General features: G+C 45.7%; 3 protein-coding genes across 3 annotated transcripts in view; 2 read left to right on the top strand and 1 right to left on the bottom strand.

Moving 5' to 3' along the window:
- Positions 1 to 14,702, top strand: part of dlec1 (DLEC1 cilia and flagella associated protein) — a 39,558-nt gene extending 24,856 nt beyond the window's left edge. Inside the window, exons 23-40 of the mRNA XM_056299290.1 lie at positions 214 to 364; positions 694 to 814; positions 1,770 to 1,884; positions 2,031 to 2,225; positions 2,310 to 2,377; positions 2,764 to 2,915; positions 6,026 to 6,141; positions 6,236 to 6,306; positions 7,751 to 7,971; positions 8,181 to 8,339; positions 9,156 to 9,278; positions 9,556 to 9,650; positions 9,950 to 10,043; positions 10,901 to 11,101; positions 12,606 to 12,767; positions 12,865 to 13,015; positions 14,222 to 14,333; positions 14,429 to 14,702. Of these exons, the coding sequence (XP_056155265.1) occupies positions 214 to 364; positions 694 to 814; positions 1,770 to 1,884; positions 2,031 to 2,225; positions 2,310 to 2,377; positions 2,764 to 2,915; positions 6,026 to 6,141; positions 6,236 to 6,306; positions 7,751 to 7,971; positions 8,181 to 8,339; positions 9,156 to 9,278; positions 9,556 to 9,650; positions 9,950 to 10,043; positions 10,901 to 11,101; positions 12,606 to 12,767; positions 12,865 to 13,015; positions 14,222 to 14,333; positions 14,429 to 14,555 (2,434 nt within the window). The 3' untranslated portion in view covers positions 14,556 to 14,702. The remainder of the gene's footprint in view (positions 1 to 213; positions 365 to 693; positions 815 to 1,769; positions 1,885 to 2,030; positions 2,226 to 2,309; positions 2,378 to 2,763; positions 2,916 to 6,025; positions 6,142 to 6,235; positions 6,307 to 7,750; positions 7,972 to 8,180; positions 8,340 to 9,155; positions 9,279 to 9,555; positions 9,651 to 9,949; positions 10,044 to 10,900; positions 11,102 to 12,605; positions 12,768 to 12,864; positions 13,016 to 14,221; positions 14,334 to 14,428) is intronic.
- A 54-nt stretch (positions 14,703 to 14,756) lies between these two features.
- acaa1 (acetyl-CoA acyltransferase 1) lies at positions 14,757 to 21,143 on the bottom strand. The gene is made up of 12 exons (XM_056299612.1): positions 20,824 to 21,143; positions 20,186 to 20,279; positions 19,285 to 19,342; positions 19,082 to 19,161; positions 18,931 to 18,973; positions 18,746 to 18,844; positions 18,098 to 18,178; positions 17,792 to 17,982; positions 17,362 to 17,541; positions 17,112 to 17,167; positions 15,811 to 15,956; positions 14,757 to 15,676 (listed from the first exon to the last, which is right to left on the bottom strand). The coding sequence occupies exons 1-12, from the start codon at positions 20,995 to 20,997 to the stop codon at positions 15,601 to 15,603; spliced, it is 1,278 nt and encodes a 425-aa protein (XP_056155587.1). The 5' UTR covers positions 20,998 to 21,143; the 3' UTR covers positions 14,757 to 15,600.
- Positions 21,144 to 22,691: 1,548 nt separating this feature from the next.
- map3k22 (mitogen-activated protein kinase kinase kinase 22) overlaps positions 22,692 to 25,000 on the top strand; it is a 71,650-nt gene continuing 69,341 nt past the window's right edge. The window contains exon 1 of the mRNA XM_056299522.1: positions 22,692 to 23,119. The gene's annotated coding sequence lies outside the window, so the exon portion shown is untranslated. The remainder of the gene's footprint in view (positions 23,120 to 25,000) is intronic.

Genomic DNA, 25,000 nt, shown 5'->3' with positions numbered 1-25,000 from the left:
CATCTGTCTGTTGTTGTAGAGAAAATCTCGCAAATGTCCAATATGAAAGAATATGTGATTGTAATATAGGATATGTGGTGTGGTATTGTGTAATACATCTTAATGTATGAAGATGAAACATCATATTATTTCATTCAGTGAGATGAAGCATATTAATTTACATTAAGACCTCATGTTGGCCATTTTAAAAGCCAGTTCCCTTTTTCCTCTCAGTCACTTGTTAGTGCAGGCGGATGTGCAGTCCCCTCAGGTGTGTCTGCTGAACTGTGAGCTGGTCTTCTCTGAACTCTATCTGGGGGTCCCTGCCACCGGCACCGTGACTCTCTTCAACCAGACCCTGCTGCCTGCCAGCTTCACTTGGACGGTACACCGTACTGCCCTTACAGTACTCTTGGCCTGCTGTGCTCGATGAATTAAACTTCCATATTGACTTACCTCGCAAGAATCAGCAATCCCAGTTCTAAACACATTTCAGGAATAATAATAAATGTCAGTATAGCTTCCATGAATTTTGATGATGATCTTAGCCTTGATCGGGGGAAGTACCATTGTATCCTCCTGGATTTAAGAGGCATGGATAGCTGCTATAATGTTCCTCGTTTAGATCTTTACTTTACATCTTCTTTTTGATAAACTGTTGTCCAAAATAATCCTGATGCTTGGTGATAACAAGTCTGATGTTCGCCCCACCAGCCCCAGCTCCAAGGCAAGCAAGCTTCACTTTGTGCTGTCAGTTTCCACCCGTCAGCTGGTACTCTGGGACCGAACGCCACCATGGAGATCACAGTTACCTTTACCTCTCACACAGATGTAAGTAGCAAGGCGCAGTGGGCAGTATCTCCTGCAACACCCCAAAAGGTACAATCCTGAACGTTATTGTTTTTGTTGAACTTGCCCTACACCCATGCTGGTACTGATAGGTGCGATGCTGCTTGACCACAGAGATACTGAGATCCATTCAAGATGGAGCAGGGTTTCCAGTGTTGATGGATCAGCCCCCTTTCTGCTGTAAAGCAGATACAAGATAGCTGAATGTAGGTTTTAGTTATTAATGTTGTGGTATCAGTTGGCAGTGGTCTTCTATGAGCTTGCTCTGTCATACCTGTTTGTTAACCACAACAGCTTCACTTCCTCAGACTCATCGCTACCTGCATCATTCTTCTTTCTGATCTGGCTGCTGTTTCAAATGTAAAAACGCTGTTTGCTGTATAATTTTTTTTTTCCTCAGGAAAATCTTGCCGGTCTGCAGCAATAGAGATGAGCAGCTAGGGATGTCCGGGTGGCGTAGCGGTCTATTCCGTTGCCTACCAACACAGGGATCGGCAATTCGAATCCCCGTGTTACGTCTGGCTTGGTTGGGCATCCTTACAGACACAATTGGCTGTGTCTGTGGGTGGGAAGGCGGATCTGGGTATGTGTCCTGGTTGCTACACTAGCGCCTCCTCTGGTCAGTCGGGGCACCTGTTCAGGGGGGAGGGGAAACTGGGGGGAATAGCGTGATCCTCCCATGCCCCCTGGTGAAACTCCTCACTGTCAGGTGAAAAGAAGTGGTTGGCGACTCCACATGTATGAGAGGAGGCGTGTGGTAGTCTGCAGCCCTCCCCGGATTGGCAGAGGGGGTGGAGTGGAGATCGGGATGGCTCGGAAGAGTGGGGTAATTGGCTGGATACAATTGGGGAGGAAGAAAGGAGGGGGAGAATCAACCAAAAAAGATATAACCACATTCAATATTCACCTCTCTCTCTCTCTCTCTCTCTCTCTCCAGTTAGAGCTGAATGAGGTGGCAGCCCTTTGTGAGGTCCAGGGGATGAAGTTGCCGCTTGCGTTGGGCTTCTATTCCAAAGCAAAGACAATCCGTGTGTCTTACTCGCTGCCCACTGACTGGTGCGCCCTTGAACGTGTTGAACCCTCGTCATAAAAACTGCTGACTAGTAGCTGCAGTAGTACATTTAACCCTGCATTGTCTGGTGAATCCATGCTATCTGAAACATTGACAGCTACAGTTTAAGTGCGGTTCTTTGTCTCTCTAGCGCTGTCTCAGGTGATCAGGATGCCTCATCACTGGTGCTGGACTTCGGCGATGATGTTATTTTGCAGACGGCTGTCACAAAGCAGCTGATGATAACCAATCATACAACTATCCCCACCTCTTTTACCATAGAGGTGGAGTATTTCACCAGCCGTCATGTATCCTCTTCAGAACCAAATGACCAATCACAGAAAAGGCACGACAACTATCTGTTAATTTGTGTAAAATATCTATAATTTACCGTATTTTATATCTAATACAAAATGCATCTTAATTGCAGGTCCACATATAAAAGAAAACCGCTCCACTCTGTCCAAGCTAAGAAAGAAGAAGACAGAGCGCACAAGGGTATGTCAGATTATGAGCTCATATACTTTTTGTATGATCATTAAAGAGTGGCTAATCCCTAGATCATTTTACTGAGTTGTAGGTGGATGTAGGCGTGCCAAGGAGGCAGCATTGACAGTAATATTGTTATTCCCGGCTCTGACTCTGTCATGCTGATAGGTGTGCTAGTACACCTAGATCCAACATAAATGTTATTATCAGCAGCTTTATTTATCCTGCTATGCTAACAGCATAGAGTACCAAGACCAGCCTGCCATGTTTTTAACCTTTATATGGTTTTTACCCTTTAGATGTGAGAAGACTCACAAAAAAACTCTAGGGTTTAGTTACTTTTTAGGTAGTGCTCAGAGAAGAAGTGGTGACTCTCTAACCCTATCTGTCGGCAGAGTTTGTGAGCAGCCTGCTGGCTAATGGAAAAGGCGCAGCTTTCTTTCTCCTTCCTGCCACGGGAATGCTGGAACCGTTTGAGACCCAGACCATAGACATCACTGCCTTCAATGACATGTGGGGAGAATATACAGACCACCTTATATGCAGAGTAGGTTGTCGTATATTGAACTGATTGTAAAGCCCTTCAGGACTACCTTGAGATTTTGAGCTATACAAATAAACTTGACTTGACTTGACTAGGTTGAAGCTTCTTATGACACACAGAGTAATGCAAACCGCTAGAGAGGCTAAAGTGGACTATAGAGAAGGCTAAAGCTCATTTTCATGACATATTGCATATAGTGTGACATGGTTTTTGTGTAATGAAAGTAAGTAAGTAAATATTTATTTATATAGCACTTTTAAAAACACAGTTACGAAGTGCTTTACACTCAATACAGAAAATACAAGTAAATACATAAAATAAATTGAATGAATATAAAACATGGCATAGGGAGTAACAGACTAAGCTAAAAATGAACCAAAACAGAAGGAAGAGGTGGGGCTCTGTAAAAAGGCTTGCCTGAAAGATGGGTTTTTAGAAGCTGCTTAAAACAGTCCAAAGATTCAGCAAATCTAATGGCTTGGGGAAGATCATTCCAGAGACTTGGGGCTTGAGGGACGTACACTACCGTTCAAAAGTTTGGGATCACCCAAACAATTTTGTGTTTTCCATGAAAAGTCACACTTATTCACCACCATATGTTGTGAAATGAATAGAAAATAGAGTCAAGACATTGACAAGGTTAGAAATAATGATTTGTATTTGAAATAAGATTTTTTTTACATCAAACTTTGCTTTCGTCAAAGAATCCTCCATTTGCAGCAATTACAGCATTGCAGACCTTTGGCATTCTAGCTGTTAATTTGTTGAGGTAATCTGGAGAAATTGCACCCCACGCTTCCAGAAGCAGCTCCCACAAGTTGGATTGGTTGGATGGGCACTTCTTTGAGCAGATTGAGTTTCTGGAGCATCACATTTGTGGGGTCAATTAAACGCTCAAAATGGCCAGAAAAAGAGAACTTTCATCTGAAACTCGACAGTCTATTCTTGTTCTTAGAAATGAAGGCTATTCCATGCGAGAAATTGCTAAGAAATTGAAGATTTCCTACACCGGTGTGTACTACTCCCTTCAGAGGACAGCACAAACAGGCTCTAACCAGAGTAGAAAAAGAAGTGGGAGGCCGCGTTGCACAACTGAGCAAGAAGATAAGTACATTAGAGTCTCTAGTTTGAGAAACAGACGCCTCACAGGTCCCCAACTGGCATCTTCATTAAATAGTACCCGCAAAACACCAGTGTCAACATCTACAGTGAAGAGGCGGCTGCGGGATTCTGGGCTTCAGGGCAGAGTGGCAAAGAAAAGGCCATATCTGAGACTGAGCAATAAAAGAAAAAGATTAAGATGGGCAAAAGAACAGAGACATTGGACAGAGGAAGACTGGAAAAAAGTGTTGTGGACGGATGAATCCAAGTTTGAGGTGTTTGGATCACAAAGAAGAATGTTTGTGAGACGCAGAACAAATGAAAAGATGCTGGAAGAATGCCTGACGCCATCTGTTAAGCATGGTGGAGGTAATGTGATGGTCTGGGGTTGCTTTGGTGCTGGTAAGGTGGGAGATTTGTACAGGGTAAAAGGGATTCTGAATAAGGAAGGCTATCACTCCATTTTGCAACGCCATGCCATACCCAGTGGACAGCACTTGATTGGAGCCAATTTCATCCTACAACAGGACAATGACCCTAAACACACCTCCAAATTGTGCAAGAACTATTTAGAGCAGAAGCAGGCAGCTGGTATTCTATCGGTAATGGAGTGGCCAGCGCAGTCACCAGATCTGAACCCCATTGAGCTGTTGTGGGAGCAGCTTGACCGTATGGTACGCAAGAAGTGCCCATCCAACCAATCCAACTTGTGGGAGCTGCTTCTGGAAGCGTGGGGTGCAATTTCTCCAGATTACCTCAACAAATTAACAGCTAGAATGCCAAAGGTCTGCAATGCTGTAATTGCTGCAAATGGAGGATTCTTTGACGAAAGCAAAGTTTGATGTAAAAAAAATCTTATTTCAAATACAAATCATTATTTCTAACCTTGTCAATGTCTTGACTCTATTTTCTATTCATTTCACAACATATGGTGGTGAATAAGTGTGACTTTTCATGGAAAACACAAAATTGTTTGGGTGATCCCAAACTTTTGAACGGTAGTGTATGTGAATTATTTGAATATTAATTCAAATAATTCACATGCACAAGATGTGAAATATTGATTCACATCTTGTGTATGTGAATTAATAGTTCCATATCCTTAAAAGACAAAATGTTTCTGATTTTTGCAATATTGCATAGCTGAAGAAAGCAGGATTGGACAAGCTTAGTAACATGGTGATCAAAAGACACTCTGGTCAAAGATGATACCAAGAGCTTTAGTGATAGGTTTGATGTTTGAATGAAGTGGACCAATAAACTGATCAACTTGCAGTGGCAAAGTTCTCAGGACCAATTAAGAGAGCTTTACTTTTGTCAGGGTTTAGATGGGGGAAATTAAGGGACATCCAGTCTTAGATGGCAGCTAAGCAATCATGGAGGAAGGACAGTTGATTCAGGTTATTGGGTTTGGCAGAGAAATAGATCTGAGTATCATCAGCATAACAGTGGTATGACATATCTTGAAAGTGACTAAACAAATGACCCAGAGGAAGCATGTATAAAGGGAAGAAGTTTTGCCCAAGGACAGACCCCTGAGGGACTCCACACAGTAGGGGAGTTGACGAGGATACAAGATTGTTAATACAAACGTTAACATATCTATTAGTCAGATACTAAGAGCGAAACCAATTTAATGCTGTACCAGAAATGCCAACCCAGCTCTCCAACCTGTCAAGTAAGATGGCATGATCGATGGTATCAAAGGCAGCAGTTAAATTTAGGAGAATAAGAATAGTGTTCACCTTTATCAGCATGCATAAGAATGTCATTGGACACTCTTAGTATTGCAGTCTCAGTACTATGCTTGTGAAGAAAGCCGGATTGAAATTTATCGAAAATGTTATGACCCTCGGTCAGCTGCAGGATTTGGTCCGCAGCAATTTTTTCAAGGATTTAATGTAATAGTTTTGTTATCTTATTAGACATGTTGTCCATATATATTCTTCATTTTCTTTTGAGTTAGGAATAGTGGTGAGTCTATACTGTTCCTTTCTGTCTCCCTGATCTAGGTGGGTGAGCTCGAGCCCCAGTTCATCAGCATGCAGATGACTGTGAGGGGCTGTCCCCTTTACTTCCAGATGACCGGCCCTCAACCCAGAGACCAGAACCAGGGACCAGTTGTACGGTCTGTTTCGTTTTCACCCCGTGAAAGACATGCGTCTCCGGCCAGCTGTCATAACCCATGTATGACTGTTCGATATCATTGTTTGTTTTATCAGGTTTGGGACTCATGTATCTGGAGGCGACACAGTGTCTCGCTCCCTCCGCATCAACAACCCCAGCTCATATGGTAACTACTCATAAGGAGGAGTGGTTAATGCTGGTGTCTCACAGCAAAAGTATCCTGGGTCTACCTAAGGTCGACAGAGCAAGCACACCCAACTAATATAGGCAGTTGTACCTATGTTATTTGGCACATATAGGCCGCCTGTAATCCCAGTTACAGGTTGCGTTTTGATCTAACAAAAATCTTAATCGCAGTGATGGTATTTGGAGGGCCTATAGTCTGTACATTCCTGATCAAGGTTATTGTCAATGGTAAGATCAGTGACAAATGGGAATTGATTTACCAACAAACATTTGATGGGAGGCGGCACGGTGGCGCAGTGGTTAGCACAGTCACCTCAGCAAGAAGGTCCTGGGTTCGAGCCTCAGGGTAGTCCAACCTTGGGGGTCGTCCTCTGTGTGGAGTTTGCATGTTCTCCCTGTGTCTGCGTGGGTTTTCTCTGGGTGGTCTGGTTTCCTCCCACAGTCCAAAGACACGCAGGTCAGGTGAATTGGCTGTACTAAATTGTCCCTAGGTGTGAATGTGTGTGAATGCGTGTGTGTGTGTGTGTGTGTGTGTGTGTGTGTGTGTGTGTGTGTGTGTGTGCCCTGTGATGGCCTGGCAGCCTTTCCTGGGTGTCTCCCCGCCTGCTGCCCAGTGACTGCTGGGATAGGCTCCAGCATCTCCACAGCCCTGAGAACAGGCTAAGCAGTTTGGATAATGTATGTATGGATGGATGGATGGATGGATGGATGGATGGATGGATGGATGGATGGATGGATGGAGAGTTGATGGGAACATGAAGACCCTTCCCCACTCTTTGTTAACTGAAGAGGCTACGCCTGATCTGAGATGGCCATAACCTTGATGGGCTGTTCATCTGGCAGAATTGGATTAGGTGGGTATAGATAATGAATAGATGGAAGTTGTCCATCGATATGAATGACAGTGGGATTGTGGGATTGGTTGCATGGGCCCCGTGATGGACTGGTGACGTGTCCAGTGTGTCTCAGCTTTCTGCCATATGCCTGCTTCAATTGACCCCAAACCTCATGTGACAGTGAGCTGGATTAAATGGAAATAGAGAATTTAAACTGAATAAATATAATTAAATTATCCAATGGGCATCAAGTTATGAAAACATTTTGGATGTGAATATAATGTGCTCTGCTTTTTAAAGCTAAGCTAAAACTTGGTGAAAATCAGCAATGAAGGCTGAGCTAAAACCTTTGCCATACTTGGTTGCTTATTTTGCATAGATGCAATAAAAATAGGACAACTGATTTTTGAGCGAACTTTCCACTTTATTTTGATGAATTTTTAGGCGCACCATTCAAAATGCAATGGGCCTTGCGCAATATTTAAAATTGCCCTTGAAACGTTGCACAGTAAGATGAATATTATTTCACTGTATGCTGAGAGAGACAAAGTTTGCTTACCACCAGCCACATGTTTTCCTGCTGTGCAGATATCCATATGGACTGGGAGACTTATAACATAGACCCGGATGACAGGAAGCCATTGGATGTTGTAGTAGCCTACGAGGACACCTTCCGTGTTAAGGGTGCTGATGGCAATGAGGTGGTGGGCGGAGCCTCAGTACTCTCTGATGACCATCACCAACCGAGCCGGGATGGAAGCCACACCCCCAGTTCTGAGAGAATGGCCTCGTCCATCCAAAGCAAGGCTGTGAGTTTATGTGTCAGTCTGAAACAAAACGGCAAGAAGTAGCGCAGCACGATTAAACAAACATAAACTGCAGCCATGTAATTATTACATTTCTCCAGGGACACTCTCTGCTTGCCATGGCGGCAGTCACTGCAACCATAAGATATGCACATGTTGTTGTTTTTTAGTGGGGCCACAGTTGAAGCCCTGCTCTCTGCTATCACTTACAGGATGTAGGAGATGAAGAATATACCACTGAGGAGGACAACACAGAGGAAGAAAGCCATCCACATCCTTGGTATCCAAACAGGAAGCGACTCTCCGACCATATCAGGCCTCAAAGGGGCAACCTCTCAGATTGTCCATACTGCATCACACCGCAGCAAATAGTATGTATGGCATATGTGTAGGACTGTACACCTGCAGTCAAACTACCCTGTATAGTAAGTGTGTGGATCATCAAATAGCTATGTGTTAGCTATGTGGCCACATAGTATGTGCTCCTCTCCTCTTCTTCAAGAAATGGCTAGGGATCTGAGAGCCTTTCTTTTGTCTGAAGAATTCATGAAAACGGGTCATAGACTGGTAGCACGGGGTCTCAAATGAATAAGCTCAGACTGGAATTAAAGAAACATTATTGAAGACAAGATGGCTTCAAAAGGACAGTGTCTGCTGAAATATGACCAAAGAACATGTAGTGAAGGAAAAGAGATGGACTGCAGTCCATTCCAAGACATGAGGATAGGGTGTCCGGGTAGCATAGCAGTCTATTCTGTTGCCTGCCAACACGGGGATCACCGGTTCGAATCTCCGTGTTAACCTCCGGCTTGGTTGGGCATCCCTACAGACATAATTGGCCGTGTCTGCGGGTGGGAAGGCAGATGTGGGTATGTGTCCTGGTTGCTGCACTGGTGCCTCCTCTGGTCAGTCGAGGCACCTGTTCAGGGGGGAGGGGAAAGTGGGGAGAATAACGTGATCCTCCCACACGCTACGTCCCCCTGGCCAACCTCTTACTGTCAGGTGAAAAGAAGCGGCTGGTACATGTATCGGAGGAGGTAGAGTGGCGTAATTGGGTCAAGTGCATTCGGGGAGAAAAAGGAATATTCCACAAAAAAAAAAAGATGTGAGGGTAACATCCGTATTGGATTTCACCATATTGATACACTGCTCCAGTGTCTTTGAGTAACTGTACACTCTTTCTTCAGGTGGTTCTAGCCAAGGGGAGTGGCACCATCCATGTATCCTTCACACCCCTGACTCTATCAGGTCCAGCCTGTGAGTCCAGATGTGTGGGCTTGGCTCTGGGGTTCATGAGTTTGGACTCTAAGGTGACGTGGACGATTTTAACCATTCAGACATTCTGACAAACAGAAAAGCGGGGGTTCTCCCTCCTTAAACTTGCGTGATTGGTGAGTTAGACACTCTTGCTTGCTCGTTGGTCTAAATGGTTAAATTGCTTGTGAGCAAACCTGAATTGCATCAAGTGGGTTTAGTACCCAGAACTGATTTATGGCAGTTAAAGATGGGCAACTACTGGATGAGCCTGGGCAGTAGGGGATGATAATATAAAAGGATGATCAAATTGTGTTGTTGTGCATGCTGCAGATGGCTGCTGGTGTCCCGGGTAAAGTTAAGAGGGCCCAGGGTTTGGACGTGGAGCCTGTCAGAATGGATCTGCAAGCTGTCATTAAACCTGCCGTGTAAGAAAAGATATAAGTGCCATTTATTTGTTAAAAAGTCCCAACTTGAACCCAACTCCTCTTTAAAGACAGATAAATCCTATTTCCCTACTCAAGACACAGAACCTAGAAGTTAAACGCAGATGACTTTCAACATCGCAGTACTGTGCTTAGACACTAAACATGGAACCACACAGTTGTGTTACTGCCAGGGAAGCAGTTTGTTTCATGCTGAAAATCAGATGATGTTGGGGGTAAAAAAAATGTCTGCAAGGGTCTGAGGAAGTCACACGTCTCTCTTGGCTCCCTGGGCGCCGCAGGCTGCTGCTGCAGATGGAGGAGGAGGAAGAGGAGGAGGGACTCAAATTCCACGCCTCAGCTGCTGATTTACTGAAGGGAGAGTCCGAGAGCGAGGTGGGTCTAACGGCGCCAGTCCAACTTTATTTACACAGTGCATGTGAAAGATGAACACACAAGTGTATACCTAGACGTGGCATACGTGTGTGTGTGTGTGTGTGTGTGTGTGTGTGTGTGTGTGTGTGTGTGTGTGTGTGTGTGTGTGTGTGTGTGTGTGTGTGTGTGTGTGTGTGTGTGTGTGTGGTCATGAAGAGATTGAAGACGAAGCCTTGTTAGTGTAATCAGGGTGCCCCCTTGGGGTCGTGCACTCCAATATTCTTTAAAAAAAAAAAATCAGCAAAAAAGACAAAAGTTTGTTACCTCTATCAAAGCATGAGGCGCACATCCTAGTAAAACACATCTGGGCGTCCAGGTAGCGTGGCGGTCTATTCTGTTGCCTACCAACACGGGGATCGCTGGTTCGAATCCCCGTATTATCTCCGGCTTGGTCGGGCATCCCTACAGACACAATTGGCCATGTCTGCGGGTGGTAAGCTAGATGTGGGTATATGTCCTGGTCGCCACACTAGCGCCTCCTCTGGTCAGTCGGGGCGCCTGTTCGGGGCGGGGGGGAACTGGGGGGAATAGTGTGATCCTCCCATGCGCTATGTCCCCCTGGTGAAACTCCTCACTGTCAGGTGAAAAGAAGCGGCTGGCGACTCCACATGTATGGGAGGAGGCATGTGGTAGTCTGCAGCTCTCCCTGGATTGGCAGAGGGGGTGGAGCAGCAACCGGTATGACTCGGAGAGCGGGGTGGTTGGCCAGGTACAACTGGGGGTAAAAAGGGGAAACCCCCCCCCCCAAAAAAAAACCCCAAATCTATGAAGGCATTACAGTCTCCTCATTCCTTTTCTCTGGTTGCTGTGACCCGCAGCTGTCAGTGGGGGAGTTGTACGTCACCCGCAGCTTCCAGCTGAGGAACTCATCAGAGATGCCCCTGCACTTCAGTCTGGGGACGCAGGCACCGTTTTTTGTGCTCCAGCCTCAGCCCCGCAGGGCCCAGACCAGCAGTTCCAGTAACCCCTCCACCAGTGACAGCCACCCTCTGGTCCTCCTACCTCAAGACAGCATGCAGGTCTGATGGGCTGTGCTGAACACAGAGTTAACATAACAACAGCACAAATAGGCAGAAGATGGAGCACACTCTATATTTATTACACCCCTTTCATAATAAAACTAAACCTCAGAAGTGCAACAACTTTAAAGGCAGGTTGAAAGCACATAAAGAGCAAAGGAGAAGACGGTAAAATCTTAAAGAAGACTTTAATAAGGGTTAGGAGTGAGGTGGGGGAGGGCTAAGCTGTTTCACAATTGTACTTTTGTTATGTTCTATTCCCTCCTCAATTACGCCAAGTGTCTGTCACACTCTTCCATATTTCTTACAGCCAATTAAAACAGGTTTTATTGTTTCTTGTTGTCCATAAATCCCACACCATCCATCTTAATGTGTCCATGAGAGTGTTGTTCAAGTGAGTTTGACCCAATCTAATTCAAGTTGTCACGCTTTCCTCCTTTCTATTTCCACCTCCCAAATGTGTACTTACAACAACCGGATTAATTTCAAACAGATGACGCCCCCCTTTCCTTCTCTGCTCCAGCCTTCCTGCTGTTTCTGTTCTTTGATGAGGCCTTTCACCTCATCTTCACTTATTCTATTTTAGCTTTTTTATCACTGTGAGTTTTTAATGTCGATTTTGCCAATTCATCTGCTTCCTCGGAGGCACGGCGGTGCAGTGGATAGTGCGGTCACCTCACAGCAAGAGGGTCCTGGGTTTGAGCCCTGGGGCAGTCCAACCTTGGGGGTCGTACTGGGTCGTCCTGTGTGGAGTATGCATGTTCTCCCCGTGTCTGTGTGGGTTTCCTCTGGGGGCTCCGGTTTCCTCCCACAGTCCAAAGACATGTAGGTCAGGTGAATCGGCCGTACTGAATTGTCCCTAGGTGTGAATATGTGTGTGTGTGCACGCGCGCACACATTCGTGCGTGTCAGCCCTGTGATGGTCTGGCGGTCTGGCGGTGTCTCCCCACCTGCCGCCCAATGACTGCAGGGATAGGGTCCAGCATCCCCGTGACCCTGAGAGCAGGATAAGCGGTTTGGATAATGGATGGATCTGCTTCCTCGTTCTCTTTAACTCATACATGTGCCGGTACCCAAATAATCTTCAATCTTCATCTCAAGCCACATTCCATTAATTCGGCATTGTGCCTATTAGAATTTCAAATCTCAAACCCTGTCTAGTTTTAGAATTAAATGACTCTAAACTGCTTAATACCGCATATGAATATGAACATAAGATTACTTTATCAAGGCTGAACATCCTCGAGCCAATCTGATGCAAATATGAAGAAAGGCCTCCCTGAACAACAAAGCCTTCAGACCTGCTTGGGAGAGGTGTTGCAGAAGTGAGGGTGTGACCTAGCTGAAAGCCCAAACCCCCTATAGTGCTGAACTTTGTGCTAAGAGTACGGCGTAGTCCGTTAGTGGCATGCAATTTTATTTATTTATTTTGCTTTTGAATAATGACTGTTTAATTTCAGATCATTATCTGTGTTATTTCCTCTTCCTGTATTGCGATCGGTAGGTTAAAGTGGCATTCCACTGCTCCCCGTCCCTTCTGGATTATGTGAGTCAGGATAAAGAGGAAGTCCCACCAACAGTGACCATGAGCTGCAGTGCCATTGGTCAGAAGAAGCTGGTGTTCCAGCAGAGCCTGCTGGTTCGACATAGCAACAACAGCCTCCAGGTCAGAGAACGTCATTAAGTGATATGATTTTATACAGTCAGGAATCACTCTGGAGCTTTTTCAGAGCACCAACATGTTAGCTCCTCTCTGCGTCCAGACAGTACCCCTCTGTGCCGAGCTGTATCTGGCCACACTCTCCCTGGCCCCTGACAGCATCGACTTTGGCAGCTGCTACGTGGGGCAAACACAGGTCGTGGAGGTGAAGCTGCTTGGCGATGAGCCCTGTGGACAGTGGAGGGTAGTCATAGGTAATGACACATCTCACATGCTTTGTAGACATTCACTTCACTGGCCCAAGAAGAGGACATCCCTGCCATTACTGGTTTAGAGCAGGGGTTGTCAAACTAGGGGTCATGACCCACAAGTGGGTCACAGCAGGGGACCAAGTGGGTCGTGGGATGTCCACACATTTTACTTGGCAACAGAATTTAAATAAAAAGTGAAAGAAAAACACAATTTTATACTTTGAGTCAACACAAAACATGGCAATGACATACTAATACTTATAATTATATTCCAAAATATCACTAAAATATGAATGTTGACACGCCTTGTCAGTTTCATTTGGTCATTAATGGGCCATGACTGAAGACTGATGAGGAATACTGCACTGATGAATACAGAAAGCATTGTTAACTATCTGGTGGCGCAGTGGTTAGCGCGGTTGCCTCACAGCAAGAAGGTTCTGGGTTCGAGCCCCGGGGTAGTCCGACCTTGGGGAGTCGTCCCGGGTTGTCCTCTGTGTGCATGTTCTCCCCGTGTCTGCGTGGGTTTCTTCCGGGGGCTCCGGTTTCCTCCCACAATCCAAAGACATGTAGGTCAGGTGAATAACAGTATTAAATTGTCCCTAGGTGTGAATGTGTGTGTGTGTGTGTGTGTGTGGGCCCTGTGATGGCCTGGCGGCCTGTCCAGGGTGTCTCCCTGCCTGCCGCCCAATGACTGCTGGGATAGGCTCCAGCATCGCTGCGACCCTGACAGCAGGATAAGCGGTTTGGATAATGGATGGATGGATGTTAACTATCTCAGGCAATGATGTTTTTTTTTTTTGCTGGGCTAAATATTTGATGGGTCCTGAGCCAAAACGCATCTCCACAGATGGGTCATTCATGAAACCCTGGTTTAGAATATCATTACTTTCCTGAGAAAACGGAGGTATTGTTGAAAGATATTGTAATGAACTATGTAATACCTTTCGCACACTATACTATGCAGCTTGCACAGTAGTTGTGTATTTTTTTTTAATTTTTTTTTTTTCTTGTGTTGTGGAAGTCTGCACTTCTGCTGTACAGTCGGGGGTCAACTCGTTGCTGCGTAGCACGATATTCCTGTAGGGCCTGATGACGTTGATCTGATCCTTATTACTATCTAGCAAGACCTGGAAAGGTTGGAGTATACCCCGAGTCTTCACACTGAGTGTGCTTATTTGTGTGTGCTGTACATTTGTTTGGGTGTAGAGTCAGACGAGTCCCACGTGTTCAGAGTGACACCAGGATGTGGGGTACTCAGGCCCCATGAGCCTCCGCTCACCGCCTGCAGACAGCCTCTACAGATCAGCTTCACTGCCAGGTTGTTAAACACACTAATATACATTAAAATGAAACACTACATGATGCGGAAGCCTAACACTTCCTGTTTGCGTGGTGTGCTGTGCTGTGTTTTAGTGAGGAGAGAGACTTCAGGGCCACAGTGATGGTTCGGGGGCCTCTGGTGATGCCCCCCCTCACTCTGCAAGTCCAGGGAAGAGGATCCTTCAACGAGAGGTTCAAATCGAGCCAGGTTTCCTTGTAATAACAACGACCCCCGTGTACATGAGGATTTCCTACTTTCTTACCTCATGATTGTGTTTGCTGAAGTATGACTTTTACTCTTTAACTTTATGTATTAGAGACAAACATGAATTACCCTGATGAACTTGTCAGAGCTCTCTGTAATGAGCATGGACTACTGCAGCTTGCTTAGATAAAAGTGAATGTAGACACACTACCGTTTTCCATTCAATCCTTTTTTATTATTTTTTGGGTTCCAAACTTTTACCAGATTTCACATTAACTCATACAGCCATGCTGACAGACTACAATTAGATCACGTTCATTTTGCAGTCAAAACAAAATCCACATTTTGGAATGGTTCACAGGTGCTCAGACTAGCAATCTCAAAAGATCATCAGTAAAATACTCTCAGTACACTTGCTTATTTCTCTGCACATGTTAAAGCATTTCAGTGCAACACTAAAAGGAATTACTACTCGGGTGTCCCTACAGACACAACTGGCCGTGTCTGCGGGTGGGAAGCGTGATGTGGGTATGTTTCCTGGTCGCTGCACCTGTTCAGGGGGGAGGGAGAACTGGGAGGAATAGCGTGATCCTCCCACGCGCTATGTCCCCCTGGTGAAACTCCTCACTGTCAGGTGAAAAGAAGTGGCGGGCGACTCCACGTGTATTGGAGGAGGCACGTGGTAGTCTGCAGCCCTCCCCGGATTGGCAGCGGGGGTGGAGCAGCGACCGGGACGGCTCGAAAGAGTGGGGTAATTGGCCGGATACAATCAGGGAGAAAAACATACCCCCCCAGAAAAAAAGAATTACTACACTAAAGTTGAAGGCACTTATAATGGTCCCCACAGGGAATGCACATTAGGTAGACTGGCTTCTGTGCAGGAGGATGAGGTTAGAAGAGGGTCCAGTACAGTTTTAAAGTGATCAGCACTGAAAGGAACCACAGGTGCAGTTTCCCCCCACAACCTTTAGTTGTGTTAACCATCAAGTTCATTATCAAACTGCTCTCTCGCTCACTATACGAGCAACTACAACAGCAACCCGTGATCTCCGGTCTTCTTCTAAGGCCCCGGATACTCAAAGACAGCAGCGGCCCCCATTCCGGTCCCAATGCACATGGACACCACCCCATAGGCCCTAGAGACACACATCCACAACAGCACACTATACCTTAGAGATGCTATACTAGTAAAGGCCGTGTGACAGCTGACAGTCTACACTCATACTTAAAGGCTTGCGATTGGACGAGCGCCGGCTGTGTGAAAGCTCACCGTTTGCCCCGGCGTTTTAGCTCATTGAGCAAGGTGACCACCTGACGCGCCCCGGTGCAACCCAGCGGATGTCCGAGAGCAATGGCACCTCCATTAGGATTCACCCTCTCCGCTGGAATCCCCAGTTTCTCCACACAGTACACAGCCTGACAACAGACACACACATACACACTGAGAGAATGACTTTTGTTAATTTGAAGTTTTACTTACAGATACTTTTGCATGTACTAGGAAGTTCTCTCTTTTAAAGTTGGGAGAAATAAACCCAGACATGATTTTTTTTTTGGTTTTGATTTTGACATACTTTATTGATCCCCGTAGGGAAATTCCTCTCTGCATTTAACCCATCCTAGCTGTGTAGATAGCAGCAGTGGGCAGCTGCTGTGCAGCGCCCGGGGACCAACTCCAGTTCGTTTCATCATGCCTTGCTCAGGGGCACAGACAGGAGTATTAACCCTAACATGCATGTCTTTTTGATGGTGGGGGAAACCGGAGCACCCGAAGAAAACCCACCGCAGACACAGTGAGAACATGCAAACTCCACACAGAGGACAACCTGGGACGACCCCCCAAGGTTGGACAACCCCGGGGTTCGAACCCAGGACCTTCTTGCTGTAAGGCGACCATGCTAACCACTGCGCCACCCAACACATCATAAATAATTAAAATCTGCATTTTTATTTCACATTTATTTAACCTTTAATTAATCAAGAAAGCCACGCTGAGATTAAAAGTCTTTTGTCCACGTCTGTCCTGGCCAAGACGGGCAGCAAAAAAAAGCAAAATCATGTCGGAAACTAATGAGAGAATTAATTAATGACTGAAAAGAATACCAGTAATAAATGAAATATTAATAAACAGATTTACCACACCTGACTCACATGTAGTGATGACGGGAAAGAGTAACACATAGGTGGCGCTGGACTAACTGAAACACCTAAACGTCTCAAAGAACCTGCCTGTCATCCTGCAGAAAGGTTCACACACCTCACGTGACCCGCTGCTTTGGATTCAGGTCCTTCGGCAGATCACTTTACGTGACAGGTGATAGCATAGCTGCGTAGTTGGTGCTCATTTCAGTACTGGTCTAGGAGACCTCCAGGACCAACAAACCCTGCTCCTGAGCCGCTGCAGTATTTGTGATATTTATATATTGCAATACCCTTAAGACGGCAGAGAGAAATAAGCGAACGGAATAGGCCCAGAGGCACAATGGAAAAATCGATCCAACAAGTACAGTAAACTTTTATTGTTAGAGCAACATTACTTCTGCGACCCGCTGCTGTTGCTGCAAGGCTCACCTGGCTGGCGAAGGCCTCATTGATTTCAAACACGTCAATATCAGCCACAGTCAGCCCTGAAGGGAAAGAAGATTTCCTCAGCAAAACACAGGGTCAGCGCTAAACAGTCTCAAAGGTGCAAACTCTAGGAAGCACACATGCCCGTTCACACACACACACACACACACACACACACACACACACACACACACACACACACACACACACACACATGTATGTGAAAACACATTCGCATGTGTGCACATCTTACCGGCCTGCTCCAGTGCTGCGGGGATGGCATAGGCCGGTCCGATGCCCATGACATCAGGTGGCACCCCCACCACTGCACTGGCCCTGAGGACCCCCAGGACTGGGAGACCACAGGCCTCCACAACGGACCTGCGACCCACCAGAACTGCTGCTGCTCCATCACTCACCTGGCTAGAGTTTCCTAGAACAGACAAATACATTTACTCGTGTGTGAGAGAGAGAGAGAGAGAAAGTGAGAGAACGTGAGGGAGATGGAATTAGAGAGTGAGACAATGAGTAACAGAAAGAGATGGGAGGGACTGAGTGAGATAATGAGAGATGGCAAGAAGCAGACTCGTGAGGGATTAAATTTACAGAGCGAAGCCGTGCTCCAGTGACAGATGCATCCCTGCAGCATGGTAAGCTGCCGATAATAGTTAGCGTTAAAACACCTGCTGTGGTGCTGCCGTCAGCTTTGAAGGCCGGTCGGAGCCTAGCTAGCCCTGCCAACGTTGTCCCGGGCCGAATCCCATCATCCTTAGTAACCGTCACGGCGCGTTCTTTACCCTCCTCGTCCACAAACTTGGTGGCGACCGGAACAACTTCCTGATCGAAGAGGCCCATTTTCTGCGCTCTGCTCGCCCTGTTGGTTCGGCAGTGAAGGTAGAACAGGTGAACGGCACACATGATGGCACGGTTAAAGAACTGTCTTGAGAACCGGTGACAAGAAAAAAAAAGTGTAATTAGTCCACCGTTACTTTTGATGAGACGCGAGAGCGAAGGCGTCCTGCTTCTCTCTAGAGACCCCGAATCGCTCGGCCACATTCTCCGAAGTGATGCTGCAAAAACCAGAACAGACAGGCAGCCCCACATGTATACACACACACACACACACACACACACACACACACACACACACACACACACACACACCACATTTCAGACAGAGTGTGGACATCTACAGTGCAAGCACTGCAAACCCAGAGAGAGATGCAAATGTGCAATTGATATTCATTGCACACTGGCCGCCTGTGGTACTATGCGGAGGCATGTCTGATCATCATAATACAGTGCTGTTTGAAGCTAATATGACTCGTGCAGGGCTGGGACAAGGTCAGCATGGCATCTGTTGTTCCGAAAGCCCGGCGTTACATTTACTTGTGTCAGTATCACAAATTCTAATATGGGCTTTTGGTCTCTCTGCTTGAGCTAATGCAGTGCAGAGGCTCTGGTGAAGTAGTCTGGTGCGCCTCAGATGATACATTATTGTGAAAATGCATGGAGGTATGACATAACGAGACACTCGATGATGCACTGAGTTTATACTGTACAAACGGTACATCTTTAAAAAGGGTGTTTAAACACAGTGGAGGGTCACGCCACAATCCCAGCTGAGGAAGTCTCACCCCATTGGCATGATGCAGTCCCTGGCCTTATCGTTTTCCATTAGCCTGGAACTGACGTCTCCTGGGCTACCGATGGAGCGCAGCGACATGCTCTCCACACTGCCGGCCCGCACAGAAAACACAGAAAGATGGTTACCAAGGGGCCTGTGCTGTGATAAAACGCTAAATGCTTGCCTTCTGCTTACCCACAGGCGAGGCCCATGTCGATGGACCCACTCCGAATGGCTCCTGTGGGCAGAACATCGACACAGAAATGCATTGGTGAAGTAAAGAGTGACTGTGAGAATGTGTGATTATGTGAGGAGTGAGTGATAATTGGACCACCAAGGTCTGTACCTGCTATGTTAAACAGGGCCTGTAGTCCAGAGGAACACTGTCTGTTGACAGTGTATACAGGCACAGTATCTGGAAACCCACTGAAATCGATATGCAGCCATTAAGGAAAAAAAATGACTGAACACAGTGATGGGATTTTTCTACCTTTTAAACCATTAATGGGAAGGTTATTTTTCACTGTGTGAAGTATTTGGAACTCTAACCTAAGAAAGTGTGCTATTCTAGCCATCAACGCTCCTGCCCCGGGCTGTAGCACATTACCTATGGGCAGATGAAGGCAGAGTGTAAATACACCAGCACTGTCCTGCGGCACAAACAAGTTCAACAAAACACCCAAGCAAGTTTGTACACACTGGGAATTTGTCTTGTTGGGACAGTCGATGTACAGTAAAAGAAGGGCATAAATACAAGGTTTCAGAGTTGAAGAAAGCCATGAGTCTCCATCAATATCTATGGAGGAGCATCTACTCAGGTTGGCATCTTTTTGTGAAGAGTGCAAAAAGTAACAGTCACAACAAGGTAAAGATCTGCACATATTGGACACAGTTATCAGTTGGTATTGCAATTGGCAAAAATCATTAAAGCTGAAATGCATGATTTTCTCCATTAATGAATAGTTATTTTATTTATCTGGACCATGGAGTCAGGTTATATAATACTAACTGGCATCTTTACCACACTTGGAGACCTTCACTCTGTACCGCTGTTGATATTTTTGACTGGGTATGATGAACACCGGTGCAGTGGCAAACACATTCCTACTCAAACAGGAAAAAGGATGGAAACATGATGAAGATGTGGAGATGCTTCCATTCAACAGTTAATATACCTATTCTACGAATAATATTACAGTAAAACAATGTTCCTATATAATTTGTGGTTGATTGTAATACATTAGATTGTCTGTTAGCTCGGTCTGAGGATCTATTTTTACAAGGGTGGGAACTGTTTACAGTTGAGCTGACTGTCCATGAGTGACAATGGCTGCTACACCTTGTTTGTAGTTCTCGCTGTCAGAGGGAGGGACAGATCAGGGAAATCATGGATTTCAGCTTTAATATAGTGTAACCTAAATAAGAGTGATCAATGCATGGCTGCACTCACCTACACAGACATCTCCGAGCTTGTCGGCTGACAAACCCACATCTGCCAGGACGGCTGCCATCACTGCACTCAGCAGCTCATCGGGTGTGGTGTCCTGACAGGTTGAGACCAAGTGAAAGACTTGAAATGTTTACCGTCTGATTTAATCAATACAGTACAGCTCCTGTCCTTGGAGCCCACAGTACCACAGTTTTGTTTTGTTTTTTTAATTCAGCCATGTATTCTTCACCTGTCTATTCAGGCAGTTTTGAGTCCTTGAACAACAGGTAAATATAATCAACTATCTGACATAACAGAAAAGCAGCTACTAGAGGTACCAGAGGACCGGGGGTTCGAGAGGACAGGGGGTACCAGAGGACTGAAGGTACCAGAGGACTGGTGGTACCAGAGGACTGGAGATGGGAACTACTGCAGTAGAGAAAAAAACTACTTTAACATTTTAAATCATTAATAAATTCAAGCCCCCGGGCAGGCCAGACCATGGTTTATTCTAATTACATGTTATGTAATATAACGTTTGATACCAGTAACAGTGTAAGACCTTGTGCTTTTTGCAGTTAGCCTGTTACAGATTAGGTGGGTAATCTATAACTCGAGTTTCGTGCAACAGACCAGAGTTTAGCCTGATTCAACGTTACCTTAAATGAACCTCTTTTGGCTTTCCCAATCGCCGTCCTCCGGCCGTGGACAACGACAACGTCATGTGGATCTCCGCCTGCAGCTGAGCTGCATTCACGCCTTGACAAATCGCGTTCGAGTGCGGCGGTTCTGGACGGAGACAAATGGTCGAAGATTACTTTGACTCTGTGCATTGTGGTTTGCGCATCAAAAACGATCAAATATGTTTGGATATTGTTAAAAAAAATAAGCCAAAACGGCTTCGAGTGCTATCACCCGTTTATATAAAGGTACGATCAGCTGTAATGTATTGATTTGTCAAACTGGATGGTTGAGCTCGGCTTTGCTTCCTGGTTGGAAGGAAAGCCCGGAGGGACACAACACAACCATTAACGCAACGCGCTTCTGACCAAAAAGCGAGTGCTGCATTCATATGGCGTCAGTTAAATCGGACGAACGAGGTTTCTACCGGAAACCAGCGAGTGAACGGCGCACCAAGGCGGACAAACGTCGTCGGAGAAATGTTTAATGCGCAAGTTACGACGTCAGTGTAAACTTCAACCTCTTGAGAACATGACGGAAGATAACTGTCCGACTCGACGATAAGAGAACTAGAGTTACTATTACTAGAGTTTTTTCCCCGTTTGTCTTTATTCAGCAAAATCTGATAATAGTTTTGTAGACGGTCTTTAAATGCAAAGAACAGCCAGAACAACGTTGGTTTTTTTTTTGCTAGCAATTTGGACGTTTCTCTTCCCGATTAACTGAATGAGAAATCTTACGAAGTTGGAAGAAATACGTCGCTAAATCTAAAAGGAAATATTCCGAGTTTCCGGTGATCACGTGAATCCAGCAGGCGCCACAGAGACCGCCGAGATGGAGTGATTTGGCCAACGTGTCACAATAAAATAAGCAAAATTAACAAGTGGAAATGTTTGGCATCCCAGACGGGCGCGCATTCAACTAAAAAAAGGGCTTTCTGGGATAACGGTAGACATTAGGCCTATTAGGCCATGCGTCACATTATTGATTAAGCAAATTAACTACTAATAGGTCACCATGTAATTTCGTCCTACTTTAGCAAATTTGATTCTCCTTTGCCCCGTTGCATCACAGTCCTGCAACGTCTTTTTGTATGTTAATCTCACAGACGGGCAGATTATTTGTATACTGACACAGACAGCGTGGGTTTGAAGAGCAATGCAAGGGATTAAAGTAGTGAACAGATTTTGAGGGAATTTCTGGGAGACAATAGATATTTTATTTAAATCTATTCACTGGTTAAAATAAATCACATGTCTGAAGTTTATGGTGCGCGTGGAGGCGTCAATGGCTGAAATCGACTCGTCTAATAGAATAGAATAGAATAGAAAATATTTTTTAAATCGAAGACATTTTTGTCCCGAAGACGTCTTGGCCCGCACTTTGTCTTTTTCCTCACTTTTTTATTGAAATTTTACAATCAAAATATTGTATATACATACATGAAGTCAATTTTATATTTACATAGAAGAAGAAAAAAACAGCAGCCAAAATTCAACATAGAACAAAAAAAAAGACAAAAAACCCAAACAAAAAACAAACATATCCTGGCCGCCTACCCAATTAGAAAAAAAATCCCACACAGCTTGTATACTCGAGACAAATAAACGATATTATAAAATAAAATTATAGATTATACAAAAAAAATATGATGGTAAAAAATTGTTAAAGAATTTAGTTTTTTTTTTTACTGTAGGCCCATTTTGACATGGTAATATGCAAGTTGGCCAGAGGGGGGCAGTAAATCCCAAAATTTGCGGAGCCACCTCCGAAGTGTACCCGAGAGCGTCACCATTTCCTGAAACTCACGTTACTGCTGACATCAGAACCAGTGCTCCATGGAAAAACTCGCAGCCCCCTCCAGCCTAGTGTAGAGACGGACGAGCATGTCGGAGGGAGCGACCAGGGAGGGAGAAACTTTACTCTGATCCACCACGGCCGCCGCGACCTCCTCTGCCGCGTGAATACCGCTGTCACACCTGGATTATATGCACCTGGGAGGAGGAGAGGATATCTTGCAGGCGCAACTCGCCTACATCGTGTATTTTTGCACTTAACGCGCTCCGCTGCTGAGCGCAGTTTCCGGATATCAGCCCTCTCTGTTTTGGGAACGTTTTGGTTTTGCATCTGGATTGTTTCCCCCTTCCTGCAAAAAAAAAGAAAAAAGAAAAAAGGCTTCTATATCTCCAACAACAAACAACGGTCCTCGTTTTAAGAACTTAAATTGTGCAGCCCCTTGTGTTTCTCGGAGAATGAAGACACGCAGATAACAAGGTAAGCGACCAAAAGTGGTTTCCATTTGTTTGTGTGCAGGTTTTAGTCACAACATGCAGCTCGGGCGTTTATTCCATAAGCCCCCGGCGCGTGGCCCTGACGTGCCGTGCAACGCAAACTAACTGGACGTCGACTCTACAGTATGCAGCAGTACTGCTGCTCTTCTTCTTCTTCTTCTTCTTAGGTCTGGTACTTGGACAGGGACGCCTTTACACGGGCCTTCTTGCAAGTTTGAAACGTTTTCAGGGCAGAACAAAGTCATTTTGGGGTGGTTTTTTTAATGCTCTTTATTTTTATGCTCCAGTCCCCAAAACTCGTAAATATTTCATTTACATGAACGATTTGTCTGAGAATAGTTTTCTATCAAACAACCCCATAATTGAACTCTATGACCACGCACGCACACGCGCGCGCGCACACACACACACACACACACACTCTGCGTAATGTGCCATAACTTCTTTTGCAGTAAAATATAAATTGCTTATTAGAAAATGCGGAGATACTGGAAACTATTACCAGCTTATCCGGATACAGGAAAAAAGATTTTAATACACTACAGTGCAGGCTGCCCTGTGATGGCCTGGCGGCCTGTCCAGGGTGTCTCCCCGCCTGCCGCCCAGTGACTGCTGGGATAGGCTCCATCATCCCCGCGACCCTGAGAGCAGGATAAGCGGTTAAGACTGGATGGATGGATGCAGTAGACCTGTTCCGTGCGTCTCGCACTCATCAGCTGCTAATGAGTGCATGTTTGTGTGGAGAGTTTAGCAGCTGATGATGTGCGAGACGCACGGAAAAGGCCTGTACAGTACTGCCATGTATGAAATCTGTTTTCCTGCATCCGGGTTGGCACTCCGCTCCTCATTAGTTGAGCACTCACAACGCCATTGACGGTTTCGAAAATATACACATACACACACACACACACACACACACACACACACACACACACACACACACACACACACACACACACACACACACACACATACACACACACACACACGGTGTTTAAACTACTTTAAATCCTAAGTTGTGTTGTAAAGAAAGGAGAAACGTTGTTGTGATTAGGTTGAGGGGTCTTCATGAACTCCTCACGATTCAGTTTTCCGTTTTTCCAACTGTTTCCTTTTTCTCCCCACTTCCTGTTACCGGGAAGGACACACGGCACACGTCCAGCGTATAACCACACACCTATTAGTGAAGCTCTAACTGGAGATCCTGAAGACTTGTCCTGGGGCCAGGCTTGAAAAGTCTCGCACGCGCACGCGCACACTCGCTTTTGATACAACCCACCAAATTAGATTTTAATGAGCTCAAAATATTCAAAGTCAAATCTGTATTAATGAAACCCGCTAGAGCCTTTGCAGCGCGCGGCTCGTCTGCAGGATGAGTTAATTAGCACGTGAGCGAGCTGCGTGGCCTGAGAGCTGCGTGGTCTGAGCTGCTGGTCCGAGAGCTGTGTGGTCTGAGAGCTGCAGGTCTGAGAGCTTCTGGTCTGAGAGCTGGACTTGGAGCTAGCTGGTGGTGGACCAGGGAGTGAAAGTCAAACTGTCAAGTAGAAACCGCCCACAGATATGGCCGCTGCGCCTAAAGCAAAACAGTCCATTAAACTGATAACTGGCACTGCCATGGCAACCGGAGGCAGAAGAGGCGGTTTCTAATCCTGCTTTGATGACACTGATGAAGAGAGGGGTCTGACCCCACAACTTTGTCTCTTGTGTCAGCGTTGACTTTTTGTTTCACTGCCCAAGTTGGTACAGCTCACTATCTGTGTAGTATATCTGTGTAGTGTGTAGTGTATCTGTGTTGTGTGTAGTGTATCTGTGTTGTGTGTAGTGTATCTGTGTTGTGTGTAGTGTATCTGTGTGAGTATCTGTG

This window comes from Lampris incognitus, chromosome 19, assembly GCF_029633865.1.
Source record: "Lampris incognitus isolate fLamInc1 chromosome 19, fLamInc1.hap2, whole genome shotgun sequence".
Lineage (NCBI taxonomy): Eukaryota > Metazoa > Chordata > Actinopteri > Lampriformes > Lampridae > Lampris > Lampris incognitus.
The sequence above is the reverse complement of the archived record's forward strand: the minus strand, read 5'-3'. Positions and strand labels throughout refer to the sequence as shown.